The 24,559-nt window shown below is 39.8% G+C and overlaps 1 protein-coding gene across 2 annotated transcripts in view; it reads left to right on the top strand.

Moving 5' to 3' along the window:
• The first annotated feature begins 1,571 nt into the window (after positions 1-1,571).
• Positions 1,572-24,559, top strand: part of DHX35 (DEAH-box helicase 35) — a 30,976-nt gene continuing 7,988 nt past the window's right edge. For both annotated transcript variants that reach the window (XM_058036346.1, XM_058036345.1), the window contains exons 1-17: positions 1,572-1,630; positions 3,006-3,139; positions 3,550-3,642; positions 3,788-3,865; positions 5,424-5,528; positions 6,438-6,499; positions 7,134-7,203; positions 7,791-7,850; positions 9,722-9,834; positions 10,001-10,097; positions 11,171-11,329; positions 13,156-13,366; positions 16,697-16,821; positions 17,292-17,346; positions 22,577-22,672; positions 23,019-23,113; positions 23,675-23,752. In XM_058036346.1, the coding sequence (XP_057892329.1) occupies positions 1,591-1,630; positions 3,006-3,139; positions 3,550-3,642; positions 3,788-3,865; positions 5,424-5,528; positions 6,438-6,499; positions 7,134-7,203; positions 7,791-7,850; positions 9,722-9,834; positions 10,001-10,097; positions 11,171-11,329; positions 13,156-13,366; positions 16,697-16,821; positions 17,292-17,346; positions 22,577-22,672; positions 23,019-23,113; positions 23,675-23,752 (1,671 nt within the window). In that variant the 5' untranslated portion in view covers positions 1,572-1,590. The remainder of the gene's footprint in view (positions 1,631-3,005; positions 3,140-3,549; positions 3,643-3,787; positions 3,866-5,423; positions 5,529-6,437; positions 6,500-7,133; positions 7,204-7,790; positions 7,851-9,721; positions 9,835-10,000; positions 10,098-11,170; positions 11,330-13,155; positions 13,367-16,696; positions 16,822-17,291; positions 17,347-22,576; positions 22,673-23,018; positions 23,114-23,674; positions 23,753-24,559) is intronic.

Raw genomic sequence — 24,559 nt, 5'->3', positions numbered from 1 at the left:
GTGACCAGGGAGGCACAGTTTGTGTTAATCACCATAACTGCACTGCTAGCGTGGGAAGTTATAAGAATATAAGATGTGATTAGATTTTTTTTTCCCCATAAGCATGAATATATAACAGTATTACTAAACTTACTAGAAACAGTTTGGGCTTTCAATTTTTTATATTTCCTTTAGCTTCTACTTAATTAACTGAAAGCCTACATTAAGTTTGATTCAATATTAACTTCCATGGGCTTTCATGGGTGTGTTTGTGGTTTAAACAGGCTGTAAGCCTGTGGTGGGGCACAGCTGTATCTATTCATTATTAGTGTGATAATTTTCTTTGTTGTCCTTCAGCTGCCTGGTGTAAAGTTCAGCAGCTGTGGAGGCATCCTTCATTGGAGAAGGAATCAGCTCTAATTAATTACTTAATGAGCAGGGACTTTAGGGCAGTGATCTTTCGACCCTGTTAAATGCTCCCCCAGGTGACCACTGACAGGGATGGGTTGGAAAAGACATTAAAGCTGATCTCATCCCAACCCTTGCCATGAGCAGGGACACATTTCACTCTCCTAGATTGCTCCAAGCTCTGTCCAACCTGGCCTTGGACACTTCCAGGGATCCAGGGGCAGCCCCAGCTTCTGTGCCAGGGAATAAGGTGCAAACCTGATCCCAGTTTGCACCTTATTCCCTTATAGTCCACTGTTCCTTGGCCAGGCACTGCCAAGCCACCCACCTGCACTGCAGTTTGCTGGGCAGTAGCTGTTACTCAGTGCTGACAGGAACTCTGGCGTCTCTTGGTTTCAGATTTTTGCCTTGTGAGGGAAGAAAGGCACAGGGAATGTGAAAAACGCCAATCCCTTGTTTTTAAAATTTTAAAAGTTTCATAGTAATAAAATGATAAAAATAGCGATACAATTCAAGTAATAATAATTTGGACAATTTAAATTAGTACAATATGAGGCGATAGAAACAAAGAGCTATGGATGTCCAGGTACCTTTTTCTGGGCAGCACAAGCCTGAAAAAGGAACGTTTACAGAGGATTAACCCTTAAAAGCAACAGCCTGTTGCATGTTCATACACCTCATACATGATGCAGAAATTTCATTCAAATACAGGATTCTGTCTGGTCAGTGTCAGCTGCTTCCTCTGAATCCTGATGGTGTCTTCAGGGCTGAGTGAGGCAGGAAGAAGTTTGTTTCTCCTGATAACGGAGCAACAAATTCTCTTCCTCTGAAAGATTTAGGTGTCCTGTGGCTACTATCTCAGTGCGAGTCCCTTCTTTAGGAAAAAAAAAGTATCCTACATAGCATAGTTTCTATTTTAACATTGTTATAACCTAAAACTATATTTAGCACACTACTTAAGGGAATTAACACAGCATTACTTTCTAACACAACACACATAATATTCATTTTAATATTTGCGAAAAGCCAATCATAAAATACACATTTGTCACAGAAAGAAGGTTTTCACAGATCTGCCATGGGCCGAAACCTTCGGGCCCTACGCGTGAGGGGAGGGCCGGGGGGGGGGGGGTAGGCACGGTCTCCATGGCAACGTGGGCCGCATCACGTGGGCGCCGCTTCCGGCCGCCCTCTCACCCCAAGATGGCGGCGCCCGTGGGGCCGGTGAAGTTTTGGAAGCCGGGTGAGGGATGTGGGGGTGCGGGATGTGGGGGTGCGAGGCACGGAGTCCCGCCGCGGGCTGCCCGCGGTGAGGGGTGCGGGGAATGGAGCTCTGCTGGCCGTGCTGAGGGGTGTGGTGTGGGGGACAGAGCTCCGAGCTCCTGGCCGTGATGAGGGGTGCGGCGCTGCCCCCCTTGGCTGTTGGGGTCGCTGGCGCGTTTACAGCGAAGGGCGGCAAGGCTCTGAAAGGATTCGAGAACGTGTCTTATGGAGAGCGGCAGCTGGGTTTGCTTTGTGTCCAGAAGAGGAGGATTAGGGGTGACCTCATCGCTCCCTAAACTCCCTGACGGGAGCTGTGCTGAGCCGGTCCCTTCTGCTGTGTCTGCCGTCAGAGAACCGGGTTAATTGCCTTAAACCGAGACACAGCATTAGCTATTATAATTTTTCCATTAGCTATTATAATTTCTATTTCACTGTTCGGGTTGTCGGGCATTGCAATAATTTCCCGGGGAAGTGATGGAGTCACCATCCCTGAGGGTTTTTAAGAGGAGTCAGAGTCCGGTGCTGGGTGTTGTGGTTTAGGGATTACAGTGGTGGTGATGGTTGGGCTGGATGATGGTGAAGGTCTTTTCCAGCCTTGATGATTCCATGAGGGCAGTGGGGAAATGGCTGTCCCCTCCTTGCCACAGCACAGGGGGTGTTTGTGGCTCTGGCTGGGTGCTCCCCAGAATGGGGTGGCAGGGGAGGGGATGGAGGGGGTGCTTTGTGGGGTGGGTGTGCTGCCCTTTGCCGGGGTCTCCAGGGGATGTGAAGTGTGCAGGGGGATCCCAAGGAGTTCTGAGGGAGGAGCAAAATCCTGGCCATGGTTTGGAATAACCGTGGTTAACACCAGGGAGAGCAGCTCTGAGAGAAGCACCTTGGAAATAATGTTGATAATTGTTGATTTGTGGTAGAACTGCTTGGCAGCTCTGGAAAGGACTAACCTTTTAACAGTGGGAGAATTGCAAACAAGGAAATCCTACAAAACAAGGGAATCCTCCTCTTTGCTCTCAGACTTTCCTGGTTGAATCTGCAGCTGGAGATGACCCATTCTGTTACTGAGATGAGTTTTTGTCTCTGGTTCCCTTGTGTGATTCCACAGTTTCAGTTGTTAGTAGCTTTGTGATCACTTGCAGCAGGAATAAATCAAGTTTCAGTTCCTGAGGTAAATTCAGAGCTGAAGTGAGGGGTCATATCCCTTGTTTATTGTTAGGTAATATTTCAATTGCTTTCACAGAAAACTTTTTTGTTTTCTTTTTATATTCCTACTTGTATGAAACATATTTTTTTTTTAGCTGTATTGTGATACAGCAGGCAGATATGTGTTGCTCCAGTTAAAATTCACTCCTGTTGTGTAGGCTCAGAGGGTCCTGGTGTCAGTGTCTCGGAGGAGAGGCAGAGCCCTGCTGAGAGCAGCGCTGTCACTGTCATCTACAACCCCTATGCTTCTCTCTCCATTGAACAGCAAAGGCAGAAGCTGCCTGTTTTTAAGGTACAGGAGTTCTTTTTTTCTTTTTCATGTATTAAATGTGTTGTATGATGCCTGGTTCTTGGTTTTTTTTTTTTTTTTTTTTTTGTTTTTTTTTTTTTTTTTTAAAGAGCAATATAAAATCCCTTTGCAACATAAATAATAATTTTATGGCTTTGCTCTCTATTTATTGGAATTTATTGTCCTGTTTGGCAAGTGTAAGTGACAGTTCTAAGGGTTTTGTTGATGGATGTTATTTACTATATGCTGTACATGTAATTTATAGATTTTAAAGGACTGTTTAGCTTTTGGCAGTGAACTCCATGTAACAAGAAGTTACTGTGTCTGCCAGATATGTAAATATTATAGTTTTAATTGTTTTCTTATTTTTGTACAATCTGCTTTTTATGTTTAAATGTCATCTTCTCTTTCAGCTCAGAAATCACATACTTTACCTAGTGGAGAACTACCAGACCCTGGTGATTATTGGGGAAACAGGATGTGGGAAATCAACACAGATTCCACAGGTAAGTGTCTGTGTGGCTTGGTGAAATCAGGGGATTTTCCATGGAATATTGAGCAGAACCAGGTAAAAACACAAAGTGTGAGGAGCCAAAACCTTGGTGTAAGCACAGCATGACAGTGTCTCTCTCTCCCCTCTGTTGTTTGCAGTACCTGGCAGAAGCTGGCTGGACAGCTGAAGGCAGAGTTGTTGGGGTGACACAGCCTCGTCGGGTCGCTGCAGTTTCAGTGAGTGTCCCCCTCTCTCAGTCTGCTGGCATTAGAACCTCCAGTGCATCAGCAGGTTTTGCTGAACAGCAGCAATCTGCATGAGCTCCTGAAGGAAAAGATGTTTCTGCTTGTGTTTCTCTAAGAGCTGCTGGTGTCACACACTGAATTCTACCTGATTAGTGGGTCTGGCCAAACATTCCAGCATTCCAGGACTGCAGATGTAGAAGCTTTGAAGTAAAACTGACTGATGTCAGCAGAACTGTGTGCAGAACTTAGGGCTGAGCTGTGATTGACTCAGGACTAGAACTGTGCTTGTGTGACCCTCAACTTCTTTCACAAGGTGAAACAGTGATGTAAATCTGCATTTAGTTGTGCAGCCAGTGGAAGAAACAAGAGGTTGTGTGCCTCTTTCTAGGTTTTTGATATTTTTTTGTGTTTAGTTTTTGTTGTTTTTAAGGGGTGTAGTTTTTTGTTTCTCCCTGTAAAAATGTCAGGCAGAAGGAGAAACAGTTTTATTATGAGAAATTTTTGCATATACATATTTTGTCTTGAAGAGCATAACATCATTTGTGAGGGGGAAAAGGAGATGCTGAGGGCAATGACTTCTCTCTGGTAGCAGCATGCACAGAAACATCCACTGCTTCTTTGTCTTCACAACTGCTGCCAGGCTTTGATGTGGGTGAAGTTTCTGCTGCAGCACTCTTTTTATACAGAGAGCTGAGGTGCCATTTTATAACCCTCATTTTGCCTGTTCTCTGTAATATAATAAATGGTATCTACAACACACCAGCATTTTCCTCAGTAAATACTATAGATCCAGGACTCCCTGACCAGTGCCAGCCTGGTTAAGGGGACAGTCTCTAGCAGAGCTCTGCATCCTGTGCTTTGGGCAGTCTGCCTGCAGTGTCCTCCCTTTTCTCCTTCATAGGGCATCCAGCTGACAGAGCACAAGTTTTACAGGAGATGTTGTGAGTGCTGCAATGATTTCTCACAGCAAACTCTCTTCTCTTCTCCCTTTCATGTCTCAATGCGTCATTTTTAAGCCTAAAATAGAAAGATTATTCCATTCAGGCTTAGTACATGGACACAGCAGGGTTTTTCTTTGAGGCTGTTGTTGCAGCCTGCCTGGACTGTGGCTGTTACAGGAGATGAGAAATATAACTGATGATTTATTGCTTTGTCCTGAAGTGAAAATGACATTTTATTTTAATAGGTGATATATTTGCTCTCCCATCTAGAGCATGGGAGTTGCTAGAAATAAAGATAGGTAGCTGCAAAGATGTAAAGCATAGTTTAGAAATTCTTGCACTTCTCTTTGCATTATCCAGATTGACAATTATTCTGAATTCTTGGGCTCAAAGTGATAAGATTCCAACTGAAATCATGAACTCACTGCCTGTAGGCATGGGCTGGAGTGTCACTCAAACTCTGACACTAACTTGTGGCTGGAATTCTACAGGGACTAATTCATGTCTTGTGGAGTTTTATGGTGTCTTTAGATGTCTTTGTAGCTTGTCATGACACAAGCCTGAAGGGTGCTGGGCTGTCTGTTGCTCATGAGGATCTCTTTTCTCAGGTTGCAGGCCGTGTTGCTGATGAAAGAGGGGCAGTGCTGGGACATGAGGTTGGATATTGCATCCGCTTTGATGACTGCACAGACCCACAGGCCACAAGAATTAAGGTGAAACACCAACAGTGTGGGGTTACTCTGAAGAGATTAGTTGAAACTCTTCAAGTTCTTTTGCAAAATTAATTGATAACCTTGTAATTCTTTTGCAAAATTAATGAGAACCTTGTGATGCCCACTCAAGAGAATAGGTGACATTTCAGTTTCCCAAGTGGGTACCCCAAAATTGTGCTTGAAATGGCAGTGGCAATCCAAACCTTAATAAAATGAGTACCTGTTTTATTCTGATAGTCTGACAAGCATAATTTTAAATCTAGAGGACAATTTCAGGATATGGCCAGCTGTTGGTGCAGCACTGGTGTGACCTGGGTGTCACTCAAAGTCATAGGGAAAGGCTGCAGTGAATCACAGAGTAAAAGTATCCTCCCCTAACAAGAGATTTTGATTAAAAGCACAGATAAAACCCAAGATGAGTAGGCTGAGAGATAATTTGGTGGATTAAATAGCAACTTTGCAGCTGTTTTTCAGTGCTATGAGCAATGTGAGTGTTGCTAGTGTTCTGCAGAAGAGAATTTGCTTTAGTTGTGCTGGAGTAGCAGTGATGATAAATGAGACAATTTGCTTTGTGGTTTTTTTTTTTTTTTTTCAGAGGTTGGTTCCTTTTACAGTGAAAGAAATGGAGATATTTGTTCATTAAATAGAGCTGAATTTAATTTTTTAAAGCATGATTATTCATTTAAAGTTGGAAATTTGGAGGGTTTGACCATCAATTCTTACTTAGTTCAAGACCACAGTTGCAATCACAGTCTAATTTGATAGATCATTAGAAAGTTAAAGGCCAGGAAACATTCAGGCAAAAGCCTACAATACAAAAGCATCTATAAAAATCACAGTTAGTGGAGACTATATGATAAAGATTTTTTTTTGCCTTTTCTTTTTTTTTTTTTTTGCATTCACTTCTAGTTTCTAACTGATGGTATGCTGGTGAGGGAAATGATGGCTGATCCTTTGTTAACAAGATACAGGTAAGAAAACATGGAAAGTTTGGTAAAAACCTGCTTTTTTCAAGCTACTATGATAGCAGTTTTTATAGATTATTAGTGGTTATTAAAAATTAAATACCAAAAAGTGAAAATTATTGTAGAACTCTGACTTCTTTATGTTGTAAAAATGATAGTGGTTTGCAGCAACAACATACTGTTGTTAGTTGATCATTGCAACACCAAAACCAACAGGATTTGATGCTGTAGTTTTGAGACAAAAGCTAAGGGGGGCCTTATGGAGTCTGAATTGTTTCATTTCCTAATTTTAGATTATTTTTTCTTCCTTATACTAATAAAACAAACCAACAACAAACAGGCTTTTCTGATATCCAGAAAACCTATGCAGTACAGTAAACACAGACTTGTTTTCTTCTCCTCCTTTCCTAAAACTATCCTGATTAGAGAACAGTGTGTATGTCCCATGTGATGTCAGGTACATTTTTCTCCCTGATTCACTGCTGCAAGCTTTTTGAACTTCCCCAGTTCTGTGAGTGGCTGTGAACAGTAACAGTCCCAGCAGCAGATTTCAAATAATGGTGTTTCTAGAGGATAGGGAGACACTGATTCTAGTGTCAGTCAAGTAATTTCTGAAACTTTACCTTTCTCCTTTTTTCAGTGTCCTCATGCTGGATGAAGCTCATGAAAGGACTCTTTATACAGACATTGCCATTGGCTTACTAAAAAAGGTAATTCTTTTTTAATTCACTGTAATTTTAGTTTGGTAATTTTAATACAGCTCTCTGTAACTGTTTTAATTTCCATCCTTTTCATTCAACCTCTGATCCTGATGGCTGATAATTGAGGGAGTGTGATTGCTGCTTCCTCATTTAGGGAGTGTGATTGCTGCTTCCTCATTTATCCTGCAGCCTATTGTACATACCCAGCTATTTAATTTGGTCATCTGACATTGAGGATCCTCTGTTTCTTCCCCCTGATGCTGAAATGTCTCCTTAGCTGATAGTTCCAAAAATACACTGTTGATTCTGCTGCTGCTGATCATGTGAAGGGATCTGATTGGGGCTTGTTGCTGACTTTCAGCCTCCTAAAGATCTGACTCCCACCAGAAATCAAGAGTAAATGAAAATAACTGACTGAATGCCCTTAAAATAAATACATAAACCTCCAGACTTGTGGGGTGATATGGCTGCTTCATTCATCACCTGTCTTGTAGTTTTACAGAGAGGTTTCTAGTAATCTGGATTCTTTAAATCCTGGTTCTAGTCTTGCATTTCAGAAAGCATTTTTAACTCTGGCTGTTGTTGGTCTCTCCCAGGTCCAGAAGAAGCGTGGGGATCTTCGCCTGATTGTGGCTTCAGCCACCTTGGATGCAGAGGTACAGCTCAGAGATTTGGGGTGAAATGAGGTGACATTAGGTGACAGCTCCACTGCTATTCATGTACAGCTTATCCTCTGTGCTGCTTGGGTGGTTGCAGGAAAAAATCTGCTGTAGTTCAGTTGCTCTGTTTGGTTTTCATGTTCTATCAGCAAACTGTTTTGGCTGTGAATTTAAATATGAATCTGCTTTTTATGTATTGATGTATTTTTTCTCCATATTTGTATTCTTTATAAAAATATGTTCTCTTGGCTTAATTTATTAAGGGACATTTAGCCCAGTTTTGCTGATAGAAATAACCAAGTAAAAATAAGTGATGAACTAATAGATTTAATATCAGTGAGATCTTACTACATCCCTAATTGACTCATAGCCTGTGGACACTTATGTAAACTTAGGTAAAACATCCTGAATTTAATTTTGAGTAGGAAGAGCAGAGGAACTCTTAGAGCTGAGCAGTTTCACCCAGCCCTGTGTCCTGCTTGTAGCAGCAGCAACAGGAGATGCTGTTTAGGGGGAGCACGTGAGGCTGTGCCCCTGCTGTGGGTCTGTTCAGTGTGAGCTGCCTCAGCAGCTGCAGTAGTTGTAGTACAGATATTACTCAGCACCTTCCTGCTGTTTCCCTCCACTCTGTGTTTATGGACCTGCTGTTTGTTCATTTGTCTTTGATTCTGCAAGTCTCCAGGACACCATGAGTAATTTTCAGGAGTTTGCCACCTGCTGTATAATGAAGTACTTGGTCTAATCCTTTCAAACCTGTTAGTTTCATCAAGGATCTCCCAGTTCTTGTACTGGGGATTTGTGTTTTAAAAAACACCCCCAAAACCAGTTTTACATTTACTTTGTCACCTTTGATTCTATAAACCTCAGCTGTGTCTTTTCAACTTAGTGCTCCCCAAGCAGAGCCTTTTCAGTCTCCCCTTTTGACAGCTACTCCATCTCCTATATCATGTTCATTCCTTTTCTCCACTTTTCCAAACTGCTCTTAATAAGATGTGAGAGCTTACACATGGCACTGAAGGTGTGGGCACACAGATATTTCCTTTAATGGCAAATACCATATGCCATGAATGTTGGTAGTGTGCTGTGCTCTGGTAGTGTTTGCACTGCTGTATATTCTGTACATTACAATGCAGAATTTTAACTGCCAGAAACCACATTTCAAATAGATGACAGTTAATCTAAAATGAGTTAACACAAGCAAAGTGATTGGTGGGACTTTATAAATATTTTTTTTAATACAGAGAGTTGATGGTTATCTCTACAATGCTCATAAAAGTTGAGATGAATTATATGGGTCCTTAAGTTCCATCTTTTGCTGTTATTTATTGAAAATACTTCATGACAATAGATCTAAATTTATGAAGGTGTCACAATACATAAATCAAAAACTTTCATAATCATGCCTAACTCTGCTTTTACAAAATGACATCTTGGTGTTCAGTAAAGGCTGTAAAATTTACTCACCCAAAAATGGATAAGAATATGCAGGCTCTGCCCAAACCTTTTTGCACCAATTATTTCTAAGTTCTTCATAGCTTTGACTTTGCTAATTTGATAGATTTAGCTTCCAGTTAAAAGTTTATTTATCTTCTTTTTCCAACTGTAGCAGCTGATATAATTAATTTTATTTCCCTTTCCAGTTTTTACTTCTCAAAATAATAAGCATGCAATGCTATTTGTGCTAAATGCCTGAACCCTGGACAGAATAGAAGGCAACAAAATCAAACTTTGACATTTTTTATTTGGCAGTACCAAATTGATGAAGTAAACATCCAAGCAGTAGTAATTTAACTTCTTTGTCTCTTTAGGTTTTTCTCTCCGTTCTTTGAAATGTCAAACTGAAAGTGTTTGCTTTTATTTTAATGTAGAAATTCAGGGATTTCTTCAATCAAAATGATACGGGTGACCCCAGCAAAGACACCAGTGTGATCCTGACTGTTGAGGGGAGGACATTTCCAGTGGACATCTTTTACCTGCAGAGGTGTGTTGCTGTCTGCTCTTGGCAGTAGTGACACTGTGCTGCTGTGCTATCCTTTTGTCTAGGTCAGAGCTCTGGTGTCCCAAAGCTGCTCTGTTTGTCCCTGCTGGAGGGGAGCAGTCTGTGCCTATTTTTCTGCTCATGTCTCTGCTGTTTTCTCTCCCCATAGCCCTGTTCCTGACTACATAAAATCAACTGTGGAAACTACAATGAAAATTCACCAGATGGAGAATGATGGTGATATACTGGCATTTCTAACTGGCCAGGTATAGACATAAGCAATTTTTTTTTTTTGCTTTACAGTGCTGTATTGTGAACTTTGCAAAGCTGCCTCAGTCTCCTGAGGCTTTCCTTAGTTGTGCTTACTTTATTCTCAGTAAAGAATGACAAACATTTCTCTATTGATGGGAGCAAAACTAGGCCAGTCCCAAAGATGTGAAGGCAATATATGGCCTGAATTTATCAAAGCTAGTGATGAATGACAGTTTTTGTCATTTAATGTTGTATTTCTCAGCCTTATTAGTGAGTGGAATTCTGTGTGGTTTGCTGGTGCAAGTCACACATACCCAGTTGTTAAATTGACAGTGAGTCATCATTAATAGTTAAAGCAAATGGAATTTCCATTTGTTAGGCTTAACATCTGAAGTGTTTGACAGAAAAACAAATTGCCATGAGATCAAAATGTACTGGTCTCTTCTGCTCTATTTGTGCTTGTTAGCTCACTTTGCAGCTGGGAAGAGCAAATGGGAGGCAGCTCATTTTTGCAGTGAGGAGCTACCTTGAAGAACTTCAGTAACATCTTGCATATTTTCAAAAGCAATTCCTCATCCCCTTTATTGATTTCACTTTGGAATAATGAATTTGCATTTTCATGAGGCAGTGTTTGAACATTTTGTTTTCTGTCTTTAAGAGTGAGATGCCACAGCTGAGATCAAACATGAAGCTGAGCAGGAGGTGTCAGTGCTGTTCCTGTGCCATTCCTGATCCAGGCCCCAAAATATTTTGGCTTCCCATTTTGCTCTCACCAGTTGAGATAGACAGGAAAATTAACTTGCTCACTCCTAAGCTTGGTTCAGTCCTTCCCCATGATTTTGCTCATGTGTTTGTGATATGACATTGACTCAAATAACAGTGAACACAAACATGTATATAAAACTTTATTTATTCCTGATAGCAATTTATCTTAAGAATATTACAGCATGGAGCGAGCTGGTCAAAATCCCGGAGTTTGGACAATTACAGTGGTATTATTTGGTGCAGTTTCTGTATCTAGGTGACAGGAATGTGCTGTTACAGTGCAGCCTGTCTCACTGTGTGCCCTGTGCTGCTGTGGCTGCAGGAGGAAGTGGAGACTGTTGTTTCCATGCTCATAGAGCAGGCTCGGGCCCTCGCTCGCACCGGGATGAAGAAGCACCTCCGTGTTCTGCCCATGTATGCTGGGCTGCCTTCTCCTGAGCAGCTGAAAGTCTTTGAGAGGGTCCCTCACACTGTCAGGAAGGTGAGCTCTTGTGTCTCTCTCAATTTCCACCCCACAGAATGATGTCTGCAGCACACAGGTTGCATTTATCAGGTTCATATCATGGGTTCTGTCAGCTTTCAGACTGGGAACCAAGAACGTGTTCCCTGGCTTCCCTTTGCATCTTTGATCACTCCTAGACATGTCAGTTCCAGCTCTCTGTGCCTCATCAACTCTGCAATTTTTCAGCGTCTCCATACAACTTTGTCTTCTTAGCCTCTGAACTCCTCTGCTTTTACCTTTTTCTTTCTTTTTGTGATCTAAATGTCCATGGCTGTTTTCAACCAGTAGTAGAAAAATTGGTGACAGAGTGGGTAAGTGCTCTATTTTCATCTAAGGAACAAGTTCAAGCTTATTTGATTTTAGTGGAAAAAAAAGCTTTGTTTGACTTCTGTAAGTCTTGTTTAGACATTTAATGTCACAGAAGTATATAATTGGATGTGATTAGTGCTTTCTGCTTATGCAGAGCCTGTGTTGGGGCTGAAATAAGCTGACAAAACTACACCAAGGTGATTTGCAATTCTTGTACCTGCTGTAGTTTGAGAGATGAAATTGTTCATCTGCCATTGAAGAACATTTCATATAAATACTTCTCTCTGGGATATGACATTAGTCAACTTTCAAAATTTACTCTTTAATTTCAGGTGAAATAAGCATTAGATTTCCCACTGTTGTCTGGGAACAATTATTTTATTATTTTAGGGCATACATACATAAGTGAGTCCCTACAGGAATGCTGAATGTGGAACTCTTAATCAGCTCTGTTCCCCTCCTATCTCCCACCTCATTCCTTACATAGCTTTGCATCTTCCCACCTCACCTTACATAGCTTTGTGAGTGTACAAAGAATAGCTCAATGTAACTGAGAAGCAGAAAGAAAACATTCTTAGTTTTGTGAAAAACGCCAATCACTTGTTTTTAAAATTTTAAAAGTTTCATAGTAATACAATGGTTATAAAAATACTAATACAATTAGAGTAATAATAATTTGGACAATTTGAATTAGGACAATATGAGACAATGGAGACACAGAGTTATGGATGTCTGGGTACCTTTTTCTGGGCAGCACAAGCCTGAAAAAGGAACCACGTTAACAGAGGATTAACCCTTAAAAGCAACAGCCTGTTGTATATTCATACACCTCATATATGATGCATAAATTCCATTCAAACACAGGATTCTGTCTGGTCAGTGTCAGCTTCTTCCTCTGAATCCTGACTGTGTCTTCATGGCAGAGTGAGGCAGGAAGAAGTTCATTTCTCCTGATAATGCAGCAATAAATTCTTTTTCTCTGAAAGATTCAGGTGTCCTGTGGCTATCTCAGAGTCCTTTCTTTAGGAAAAAAGTATTCCTACATAGCATAGTTTCTATTTTAACATTTTGTTATAACCTAAAACTATATTTAACCCACTAGTTAAGAGAATTAATACAGCATTACTTTCTAACACAACACGTATAATATTAATTTTAATATTTGCGAAAAGCCAATCATAAAATACACATTTTTCACAGTTTGCCATACAAGAACACTTGATTTACAGTCAGTTAATCTTTTTCTCTGCAAACACTGCCAAAGATTTTCTCTGCAAACACTGCCAGGCTCTTCTTTTATGAAGAGAGAATAAATTTGAATAAGGAAGTGGTTATGAAGCTGTGAGAAACTGGGCTTATTTCAAGGTGACAGCTCTTTCTGCTGCTTTTACTGTATCTTTATGTGCTCCTGTGTGTGTTCTGGACCTGTCCCTGGCTGTATTGGCTGTTGGGCTCACTGAGAGCTCACAGGATCCTCTCTGTGCCCATCCCTGCAGGTGATCGTTGCCACCAACATTGCCGAGACCTCCATCACAGTGCATGGCATCGCCTTTGTCATCGACTGTGGCTTCGTGAAGCTGCGTGCCTACAACCCCAAGACGGCCATCGAGTGCCTGGTGGTGGTGCCCGTGTCCAAAGCCTCGGCCAACCAGCGGGCGGGGCGGGCCGGCCGCAGCCGCTCCGGGAAGTGCTACCGGCTGTACACAGGTGAGGGCTCCGGGCTCCTGCTCTGCACGGGCTGCTCCTGCACTGGGGGTAGGGAGAGAGGGCTGTGCTTGTTCATTCAGTGTCCTGGTTTAGGGCAAATTTGTAAAGAATCTGCAAAGGAGGGCCCCTCTAGAAAGCAAAACCCACACGGCCCCTCCCCGCAACCAGTTCGGGGAAAAATTCTTTGGAGAGAGGTGGGAAGGACCTGTTTATTTACCAGACACAGCACCCCCCAGCACACAAAATGAACAATACCCGATGACACCGCTCTGAGAAAGATGACAAAATCAGAAAGTCTCTTTCGGGGGTGGTTGCTCTGTTCTCAGTCCCTCTGGTGCTGGGGCAGCTGCTGCAGCCACAAGATGCAAACTCTCGGTGTTCCCAGGCCCCAGTCCGGAGCAGGTTCGAGATGGTCACAGAAACAGGAGAGGAGAAACAGTCCAGGAAGGAATTTGGACTGTTTAGCTAAACTAGCTAATAAGCAGAGGCCAAAGCAGAGCAGAAGCGAAAGCAGAAAAGAGAGCAAGCAAAGCAGCAAGCTGAAAGCAAGAAGTGAAAAACAGCCCTATGTACTGCCCATCTCTGTGTCCCTGATAAGAGAAACCCAAACAAAACTTCCACTCCTCAGAGTCGGTCTTGAAGGCACAGAACAGATGAATGGGAATACAAGCATCATAACGTCACCCCAGGACATTCAGCAAAGGAACAATAGTTCAATTTATTATGTGTCATGGTTGCTGTTACTAAAGAAGGAGTGGGATTACTTCTGGGTTAAGAACCATTTATTATTTAGATAAATGTTAGTTTTAGAGGTTTTGAGATTTATGAGATTAAGTAGCTGGTTATAGTTCAAGACTAGTCACAAGTTTCTTCATTACAGAGTAATATAGAACTTTCTAGTTATATATTTACAGAATATATATAAATTCTATATAATATCCCTATTATATAACTATAATATTTATATATTAATAATATATAATTTTATATACATTATAATATTACATTATACATTATAATATTACATTATATATTTATATATATAGCAATAATAAAATATATAAAAACATAATACTATCTTATTTAAATTATATAAATATAATATATTATATCAGTATAAATATCAATCTATAATATAATTAATACAATATATTCATAAGCACAATACTTTATACTAATATATCAATTTCATATTAATATATAAGATTAATATATTAATATATCAATTTTATATTCTAATATTTTTATTATCTTAATATATTAATATTTTATATATTATATAGAATTAAATTACATAAATAATATAATTTATATAATGTAATACTATTCTATTCTATTCTATATTTTTATATAATATATAACTTTCTAGTTATATATTTATAACTATTTATATACTTTCTAGTTTAATGGTTATAAGATGTTATAAGCTTTATTTTGTTTTTTTTTTAACTTGTCACTTTTACTTCTACTGCACTGTGGATACTTTTATCTAATAGGCTGCTGTTGTACATATGCACGTTTCTATTATACCTTCTAAACTCTTATTCTTATATAGCTTATTCTGTATAACCTCTATACTACATATATATATAACCTATATTATCTATATAACCTCAGCCCTGCATTATAAACCCTTCACTATCTTATCAATACAGTTTCTCACTTACTTAAGGTATATTGTTGCTTACAACTATAGGAACATAAATTTATGATTTTTCTGTGTAATGTCTGTGTATTGTATTTTTACATCAGTTTAAGCTTCTTCTGAGGTTGTAAATCAAATTCTTTAGTATCTGTGAAAGTTTCTATTTTTCTGATTCCACAGTTGTTCCTCTGGCTTGTTTAGAAATACCTCGTTTTTATGTGCTAGGTGTTAGAAACTGTATCTTTTTGTGACTCAGAAGCACAAATGGGGCATTCAGCAGTTGCAGACATGAAATGTTGATGCAGCTCTTAAAAGTGGTGAGCTTATTAGGAAGTTTGTTCTTTAAGGATTTTGGTTTCTGAGCAGTTTCAGCTTTTTTACACTTACCGGTATTATAATCTCTCTTCTCTGACTGAAGTCTTTATAGACCTTGCATTTAACAAAAGGGCTCTGGAAATCCTTTATGTAATTCAGAGAAAACTTTGTGTCTCTTTTTTTCCTAGGAATAGCTGCCAACCCCAAATTCTTCCCTTGAATCAATGACCCTGGCAGTGCACAAAAATTGCTGTTATAAATAAATCTCTTGGCTACCTCACACTGTCCAGAGAGCTGCAATCAAAGTGTCTGTTCTCAGCTGCTTAATGAGAAGAGGCTTTGCAGCTGAACACTCCCATTGCTGATGGGCTTCAGGTCCCCTCTAGTTTTACTGGATCTCTGAGATGTTGGAGATGAAGCATTTTCCTTTAAAATGTGTTTGTGCTTGCCAGCAGTTGCCACATTAAACCAAGCCATGATTTATGCCCTGAATTTATATGGATCCAGTAAGAATCAGGAGAAAATATGTGCTACAGAGTATCCCAAGCTTACAAAGCTTTGTGAGTGTTTTATTAGAGAAACCATGACTACACTGAAGACATTTTTGTGTGCTCAAGAGCTCAAGGTCTAGGGAATGCTTTAAGAAGTGGTTTAAAGGAGGAAAAAATAAAAAAGAAAAGAAGAAATTGCACAGAGTGAACTACAGCAGAGAAACAGCACTGTCTTTGTCCTAGGGAAGGTTTCAGAAAGAAAAGGGTTCTGTAGAAATGAAAATAGTATGGGTGAAAATAATGTAGAAATTGCCTTTTTTTTTTTTTTTTTTTTTTTTTTGCTGCAGAACAGTTAGTTAGTGGAAGGTTTTATTCGTACATGGAGTATTTTTCCAGACTTGGACTTTATAGTGAGTGTGATTTTAAAAAGGCATTGTTAAATAAATTGTTTTTCCATCCTTAATCTTTATTTAAAATATATATTTGAGTAGTGACAAAAATAGTGTTCTTGTACTGAAAGTATGCTGTTTTGAAGCTTTTCCATGTCTCTTTAAAAAAAATGCTTTTTTTGTAGTATTGCACCCTGCCTTTTATTTTCCGACAAAACCATGAAACAGAAGAGAAACAAAACATTTCCAGATTTCTGTGAAGCATTTATAACACTTCAAATTGAAATGTGGGTGGATGAACGACAAAATCAAAACTGTCGCCAAAACCATTGAATTTCCACTTAAATAAAAGTAATGTAAAATAAAGTAATTGGAGAAAGTATCATCTTTAGGATAGAGATTATCTTTTAACAGCTGTAAATTATCCATATGTGATAATTTAAGTGTGAATTGCAGTTCAGTGCCCAGCTGTGTTTTTCTCCCCCCACAGAGGAGGACTTTGAGAAGCTGCCCAAGTCCACGGTGCCGGAGATGCAGCGCAGCAACCTGGCCCCTGTCATCCTGCAGCTCAAGGCTCTGGGCATTGACAATGTGCTCAGGTTCCCCTTCCTTTCGGTGAGTCCAGGCTCTGAAGGCTTTCCTTGGGCTGAAGAGGGATCAGGGAATGATGTGGGGATGGCCACAGAACCATTCACCATTGCCCTGCTTGTTTGGGAAGTGTAGCTCATTGTCCACTGTCAGGCAGCACTGTGTTCCTGGGAATCAATAGTGTAAATATTTGTGTGACCACTTAGAAACAACCATTTGTACTCCAGAGTTTGATGTTTCAATTGTTGAGGAGTTAGGAAAGTTTTAAAAATACAAACTGTGAGGAAAGTCTTAAAAAGACAAAAGACAAACTTCTACAATTCTATACAATTGTAACTGCAGTTCCTTTGCACTGAGTTCATGAAGGAGGAAGACTGTGAGAGCTCAGTGCATTTTTCAGCAGAGATTAGTTGGTTAAGGATTTTGCAAAAGAGGAAGATCTGTGAATTCTTGTTCTGTGCTGATAATTTAAATCAATGCTCATTTTCTCTTCACAGCCACCCCCTGCACAGTCGATGGTGCAAGCTTTAGAGTTGCTGTATGCTTTGGGAGGTGAGATTTTCATGCTTTGCTTTATTTGGGGCTGTATTGCAGGAGTTGTGAAAAAAAACCTGTAATTTGTATTTGGTGTTAGAGGGACATTAATAAAATTTGCATTTCAGAACTGTGTTTTAAGAAAGGAGAAACACAGGTGTGACTGGTGGAAACTTTTGTTGGTGGGTTTTTAGAGTGTACCTCAATCTCTTCTGGATTAACTGTCTTTTCTTTTGGTTATTTCAGATGGTTAAGCAAACAAACAGCAGCAATGGAGATTAAACTATTTAAATTGAATAAATGAGTATTTTATAGCTATCTTATCTGTATTTCCTTGCAATGTCATGAGAGGAAACCACCTATTTATCCTTGCTAGGAACAGGGTTCTGAGCTGATGAGGGTGTTTTTTCCCTGGCAGATCCTCTTTGTGTTCCTTCAGTCCTTACAGTGTGGTATGAAGATAGAAATGGAGTTTGGACACTAATTAGAGCAGTAGAGGAGTCAGACACTAACTTTACCTGCACCCAGTTAGGTAAATTGTTACATACCTAAGACTTGGTGTGGTGGTCTTTTATTTCATGTTACTGTGCCAGCAATGGAAACATGTAACACTTGCAGGTATAAAGAGGAAAAGTTGTAAGCAAAGGTTTGACTGTAATAACCCAGACTTTATCAAGGCTGATAGAATTGCAACTTTGTTCCTTAGTGGGACTTTGAGAAGCACAGTCTGTCTATTAAAAATTTTCCTGTTAACACATTGCAGTCATTATCTGATCTTGCCGTGTGTGTGCTGGAACTCTGTCTAAGCATTGTGAGTCAAATGTGATGCCTGAATTTGGGAGAGCTCAGTCCCTGGAGGCTGTGCATGAAACCCCACAGAGTGTGTGATAGTTTTCAAATTGCCTCCTTGCTATGATTTTGAAGGTTTTACTGACAGAAGTTATTAAGAGCTAATTTAATTATCATTTTTTAAATGAATTCCAGTCTGTTCTCTGCTCTGGATTCAGGATGGGCTGTGGCTGAAAGGCTACACCTGCTGTAGTGTAATGCTCTTCATGGTTGTGCTGCTGGTCCTGCAGCTGGGGAAAAGTTCAAACCCACAACAAATCAAACTGTTCTGATTCTATTAGCTGTGATTACAGGATACAACCACTAACAAAAACCCCTGATCATCCCTAAAACCAGCACATTTTCTCCTGGATGAACTGGAACTGTGTTTCTCAAGGCAGGGTGTGTGTTTCAGTGAACAGCTTTCTGGCTTTTCATGCTTTTAGATGCTTGCCACTTGCAAAGACTCTGCTCTAGTTTTAGTATTGAACTTGCCAGTTATGGACAAGTCAACAGATACACACAAACTTGTCATGAGAAGAAAAGATTAGTCTGATAGATCTTGAGAGCATAGTTCAAAGTACTTTTCTACTATTTAGCTACCTAAAAGAGTATCTTTTTTAAAATTCTGTTCTCTGTATTACTAATCACAGCTTGTTCTCCAATTCACTGGAGTCTGAACAACAATGTTGGCATATGATTTGGTTTTAGGTGCTTCTGTGAGGAGCAGGGACTTGGACTTGAGCCTTATGGGTGGGTCCTTTCCAATTTGAGATATTCTTTGATTCTGTGTGTTCATTCTGCTTTTATTCATTATGCTGCTGTTGGATACTTTTAACACTCAGATCACACTGCAGTAATATGTTTTTGTACACAGTTTTCAACTCCTTTTTGTGTGGTGAGTGGGATGCCTGCTGCCTAATTTTGTTTATAGGAAGAACTGTTATATTGTTGAGTTTTTTTGACAGCTGTGTAATCTTTTTGAATGCAACAAACTAAACAAAACAGAAACTTGATGTGAGGCCAAGTAGTCAAAACTAAGCTGTGTTTGACTTCAGCTCCTTGTTTGTAGCTAATTCAGAGTTGACAATGTTTGCTCCATAATGTAAACATGAGGCAGCATAAAGGAGATTGTGTAAGTTTTGGAAGCTTCCAGAGGTTTGTGGCTGTTTTTAGACCACTCACAGATGCTGTGCTGTAACTTGTGGCAGTCTGCTCTCTTTTTATTCTCATGGAGCTGTAACTCTGCCTGGCCAGGATTTTTTGCCCTGTGCTGGTTCAGTTTCATCTCGCAAAGGAGGGTTTCACTTAAGACACTTGGTTCTTGGCAGCCTCTGCCAGCTTGGAACAAGGACCTTCACAGTGGTTCAGGAATGTGTTGCAAGGATGAATTCACAGCCAAAACCACCTTAGGGAAATGGAGAGGAAAGTTCAATAAACTCACTGATTAGCTGGGTGATGTTTTGGCAGAAGTGTTCTTGCTCATGTAGCTTCAAAGAGCTCTTATTCTCTTGGCTGTACAGCTTTGTAGCAAAGCAGAGAAGTGCTGATCTTGGTGTTTCAGATGGAAGGAAATATGTGTGCATGTATGTGATACACTCCAGTTTTTGCTGAAGTTTAAGGTGAAGTTTTAGTGGTTTATGATGAAGATGTTATATAAAGTGCAGAGGTGAAGCTGCCCAAGCATTTGCAGGTGCAGTGAGGATTAAATTTCTGTTGTGCAAGTTGGAACATGAATTTCATCATTGGCATTGCAGCCACATCCAAAAAGGCAGTTTGGGGTCAGGCCCCTGTTGTGCCAGCGTGGTGCCAGCTTGTGCAGGGCAGATGCTCCCAAGGTGAGATAGCTGTGTTGAATAAACACATCACTGTTTGTAGAAGGATTATTTTTACAGTGGTGCAAACTGATTACATCAGGAATATACTCAGCCTTCTCCTTTGATGCCTTTTTGAGAGTCTGAGTTGTCAGTTGGAGTTTATTGGTTTTAAGCATCATTTAAGAGGTAAATAAGCAGGCAAAAAGTGGCCTTATTTTTAGGGTTATTTCAGGTCTTTGTGAAGATTTGTTTGAGAGTTGTCACCTATCAGTTTATAAAGGAGAGTTTTAATCCCTCAGCCTGTCACACACTAGTGATTGTTACTTGAAATATTTTAGTGCCATGGTGCTTGAATAATCTCTCCTGAGCACATTTAATTAAAATCTTTCTAATATCTTTTCCTCAGATCTTTCATTTCCTGTATATATGTGGATTCAGTGATTGCTTCCAGGATTATTTGAAGGAAACTTTCACCTATTCCAAACTAATATCCATTGCAGGCTATATTCAAGCTTATTACTACAAATAGATCTGTGCACAACCCATATATAGATCATGCAAAATTGTATTGACATTTATAGGATGCAGCAGAAGCCAAAGGATTTTGGCTTGATACACCTGTAGAAAGTGGTGCATAAATATATGGAAATTTCTCCTTTTTCCTACTTAGGAATGCAGCTGCCTTTCTGTAGATGAAAACATATCTAAGCTCTTAGTTGTGGGAGAACTTAAACTTCTCATATGGCACCAGTCAAATGAAAGCTGTCATGCCTTAATTTTTGCAGGTGCTGTGACTTTGTGTTTAAAAATGTTAATTCACCATTGCACAAAAGCTGCCTTTGGTACCTGTTTCTGGGGAAAATCTGTGACATTATGTGAAAATTCTGGTAGGTTTTGTTGGACAGTGTAGGGGTGTGTGAGTGAATCACTACATTGTCATCAGTTGGTAGCATATCAAATAATAAAATAAACACTGGCTGGAGGGATCTGTGGGTTCAGATGTGCTGACATGAGTTATAGGAGATCTCATTCCTTGACCTGATTTGTGGTTTTGCTTTTCTCTGTGAAACAGAGCTGCAGTGCAGCTGTGGCTTTGTTACACCACACAGGCTGACAAATACTGTGTTTATATAAAGTGAGAGCTGTGGTTGTGTTTCCTCAGGTCTCTTTGCTGTGGTTGGTTATGCAACCTGCAGTGCCCCAAAGTCCTGCTATGGGCTCTCACTCACCCCTGCTTGTGTAGCCTTTCTCTTGTGCTTACCTCTTTGTCATGCCTGATACTACTGAAGTTTTCTCTTTCAGTTTTTACTCTTTGCTGCCTCTGTTAGCAAGTTTTTTTCCTTATTATTGTTCCTTGTGTATTGTATTTTTTTTATCCTACATCCTCTTGCAAAGGAAAGGCTTTTCCATTTACATCTTTCGCTGAAATCTCAGCACAAAGCTCAGAGTTAGACTGTGACCTGTGCTTTGCTTGAGTCACCCTTGCTGCAGGGGTTTGACTGGAGGGAGCCAAACCTCTAAAATGCTAAATGTGCAGGGTTGCTTTGGCCATCACAGATCAAGCTGTCAGGCCTCCCTCCTGTGCCATCTCCAGGGAAAAGGCCACAGCTGGGGCATGACTGGCAGTTGAGTGGATGGTACTTGAGGCAGACTAAACTGTAGGAAAGCTTCATCAGTTGTGCATCTCTTGTTTACATAATAATACATTATTTTTCTACATGATCTAAGTAGATGTGTGTGGTGGTGTTCACAGGAGTCCCAGGATGAGGGAGGAGATGAGAATCTTAACTCCATGTTTCAGAAGGCTGATTTATTATTTTATTATATATATTCTATTAACAGAAAATTATATATTAAAACTATACTAAAGAAAGAGAAAGGATTTCATCAGAAAGCTAGCAAAGCAAGGAAAGCAATGGAATCATAATAAAATCTTGTGACTGACCAGAGTCCCAACACAGCTGGACCTGTGATTGGTCATCAAGTAGAAACAACTCACATGGACCAATCCCAGATGCACCTGTTGCATTCCACAGCAGCAGATAATTATTGTTTTTCTTTTCCTCTGAGGCTTCCCAGCTTCTCAGGAGAAAAAATCCTGGCCAAAGGATTTTTCAGAAAATATGTCTGTGACAGATGTGCTTAGAAAAATGACACCCTACCATCAGCAGTGCCTCCTGTTCCTGCAATAATGCCTGTTCCATGTTTTTCCCCATTTTCATTCTCATCTGCTTTACATCACCACAAACAAAGATATTACTAAATATTTAAAAGGAGGATCAGAGGTCTAACAGCTAATATCCCCTCTGGCCATGGCATTGACTTGGACTGCAGGTTTTTAAACTTATTGACAGTAAGAGTGAAACTTGGTCAAAATTAAAAAAATTATGTGTTAAGTTTTTTTGAAATATAAACCTGATGACCCCTGGGAGAGTAAATAGATATCATGGATTGCCTTTAAGCAAAGTGTAATATACACTTAGCAACTCTGAGGTGCATTTTCTGTATTTTAGCTTGTAATTTTGCTCTTTAATACAGTTTAAGTGTAAAAGAAGCCTTGCTGTTTTGTCTGTCTCCCACCTGCATTTCTGAATGTGCTGCAGGTTTGGACATGCACTGCCGGTTAACAGAGCCTCTTGGGATGAGAATAGCAGAGTTTCCTTTGAATCCCATGTTTGCAAAGATGCTTCTGGAGTCAGGTAGGAGGAAAAAGATCAGTTTCTTCACAGTCATGTAGTTGTAATGCATTGCTAGACATTTGCTAAACTCAAACTATACTTCATCTTTGTCTGGTCTGCAATGAAAAAAATGGTTAAAATCTCTATTAAATAATTTGTCTATGACATTTCACAGTCTAATAAGCCTAACATTTTCCTCATAAGTTTTCCACTGAAAACATTCACTCATACAAAAAATATCTAGGAATGTATGTATTTTTGTTTTAAATACTATAAAAACATATTCTGCTTCTTTGTAATTTTATTCTCTATGGTGGTAAATTGAATGGAAGATTTCCTTTACTGAATTTCTTCATTTATTTTTCAGGCAATTTTGGCTGCTCCCAAGAGATCTTGACAATTGCTGCCATGATGCAGATTCAAAACATCTTTGTGATCCCTCCAAATCAAAAAAACCAGGCTGTAAGTTCAGTTGTGTCTCCTTTTCTGTTTGTTGTTTCCACATTTCTGGACTTCTGGCAAGTGTTTTACTGGTGCCTATTACAAACTGCAAGTTTGTTTGAAAATAAAATAAGCTCTGGAATTGTATCTGTTGTAGGTAAAAAAAGAAACCAAATAAGAGGGTAACCCTGGAGTAGTACTAAAAATCTTATGAGGGCCAGAAACATGAAAGGTTATAAACTAGTATTGGTCAGTGCAAGGGTTTGCAAAAAAAATTCCCCAAACCTTCCCACACACCATTTCCTTTTGAAATGAACAAAACAGGAAGGATGTAGCAAATTCTTAATAGCCTAGTTTTAATGAATGGAGATTCTTTATCTGCTCATTTTTCCAGTTTCAGTTTTAGAAGTGTTCCTGAGTTTAGGGGGGTTAATAAAGTATTGCTGTTGCCCAGAGGAGCTGCCCTAGATGGGAAGAATTTAACAGTCCCCAGGAAATACAGAGCTGAAGGGAACTGGGCATGTCAGACATGATTTCAACAAAAATCAATCTGCCTAGTAAATGGTATTTCTTGTTCTGCAGGCCAGGCAACACAGAAAGTTTGCTGTGGAGGAAGGAGATCATCTGACCATGCTGAATGTTTATGAAGCCTTTGTCAAAGTAAGTCAGCTCGAGTGGATGTGGATTTGCAGGAGTGGGAGGAACTTGAAGTTCTCATTTCTGAATCTGGAAGTTCTGGGTACAAAAACTCCTCAAAGCTAAGGACTTCCCAAGCCTATCAAGTGATAGTTCTACATTAAAAGACTTTCTGGTCACCATTTGCCACAGATCTTCCACAGTTCTCTGAACAGGGAGTAAAAGAGAATTTTGTTGGGGTACAGCATAGAAATCTTATGGGTAGAGAGCTGTGTTTTCAAGGAGGTAGGGATTTATTTGGTCTTGGGGAAAACAAATGTCCAAATTTCCAATGAAATTAATATTTTCTCATGTTTTACTGATGATAATCTGCATTTAAACCTAGCACTCTTTTTTCTGGTGTTAAATGAACTCATTGATCATCATACTCTGAGGTCTAACACCAACCTTAGTACTGCTCTGTAAGCTGAGGTTTATTTATTAGTTTTGAAGTTGCTATACCTATTTGGGAGAAGTATATTTTGCTGATGTAAACCACTTCTGTAATAAAATACTTGCAGCAGTGCTGAGTTGAAGCAGTATAACCACCCAAATGTTCAAACATGACTTTTTTCCCCAGCCACAAAGCAGCCAGGTAGGCACCAAGTGAAATGTTGCCCTTCACACTTTCTATCTATGTAATTCTCTTAGAAGCAGTCAGATGCAAAAGCTCTTGGAGGGAGTGTTGGATTCTGGAGAAACAGCCCTTTGCAGAGAGAAGACCAATGAAAACACCACTGAAAATGTTGTTTACTCTTTGAGGTTGAAAACAGATGAGTTTATGATCTGAGA

The sequence above is a fragment of the Melospiza georgiana genome, chromosome 17 (genome assembly GCF_028018845.1).
Source record: "Melospiza georgiana isolate bMelGeo1 chromosome 17, bMelGeo1.pri, whole genome shotgun sequence".
NCBI classification, from domain to species: domain Eukaryota; kingdom Metazoa; phylum Chordata; class Aves; order Passeriformes; family Passerellidae; genus Melospiza; species Melospiza georgiana.
The sequence above is the reverse complement of the archived record's forward strand: the minus strand, read 5'-3'. Positions and strand labels throughout refer to the sequence as shown.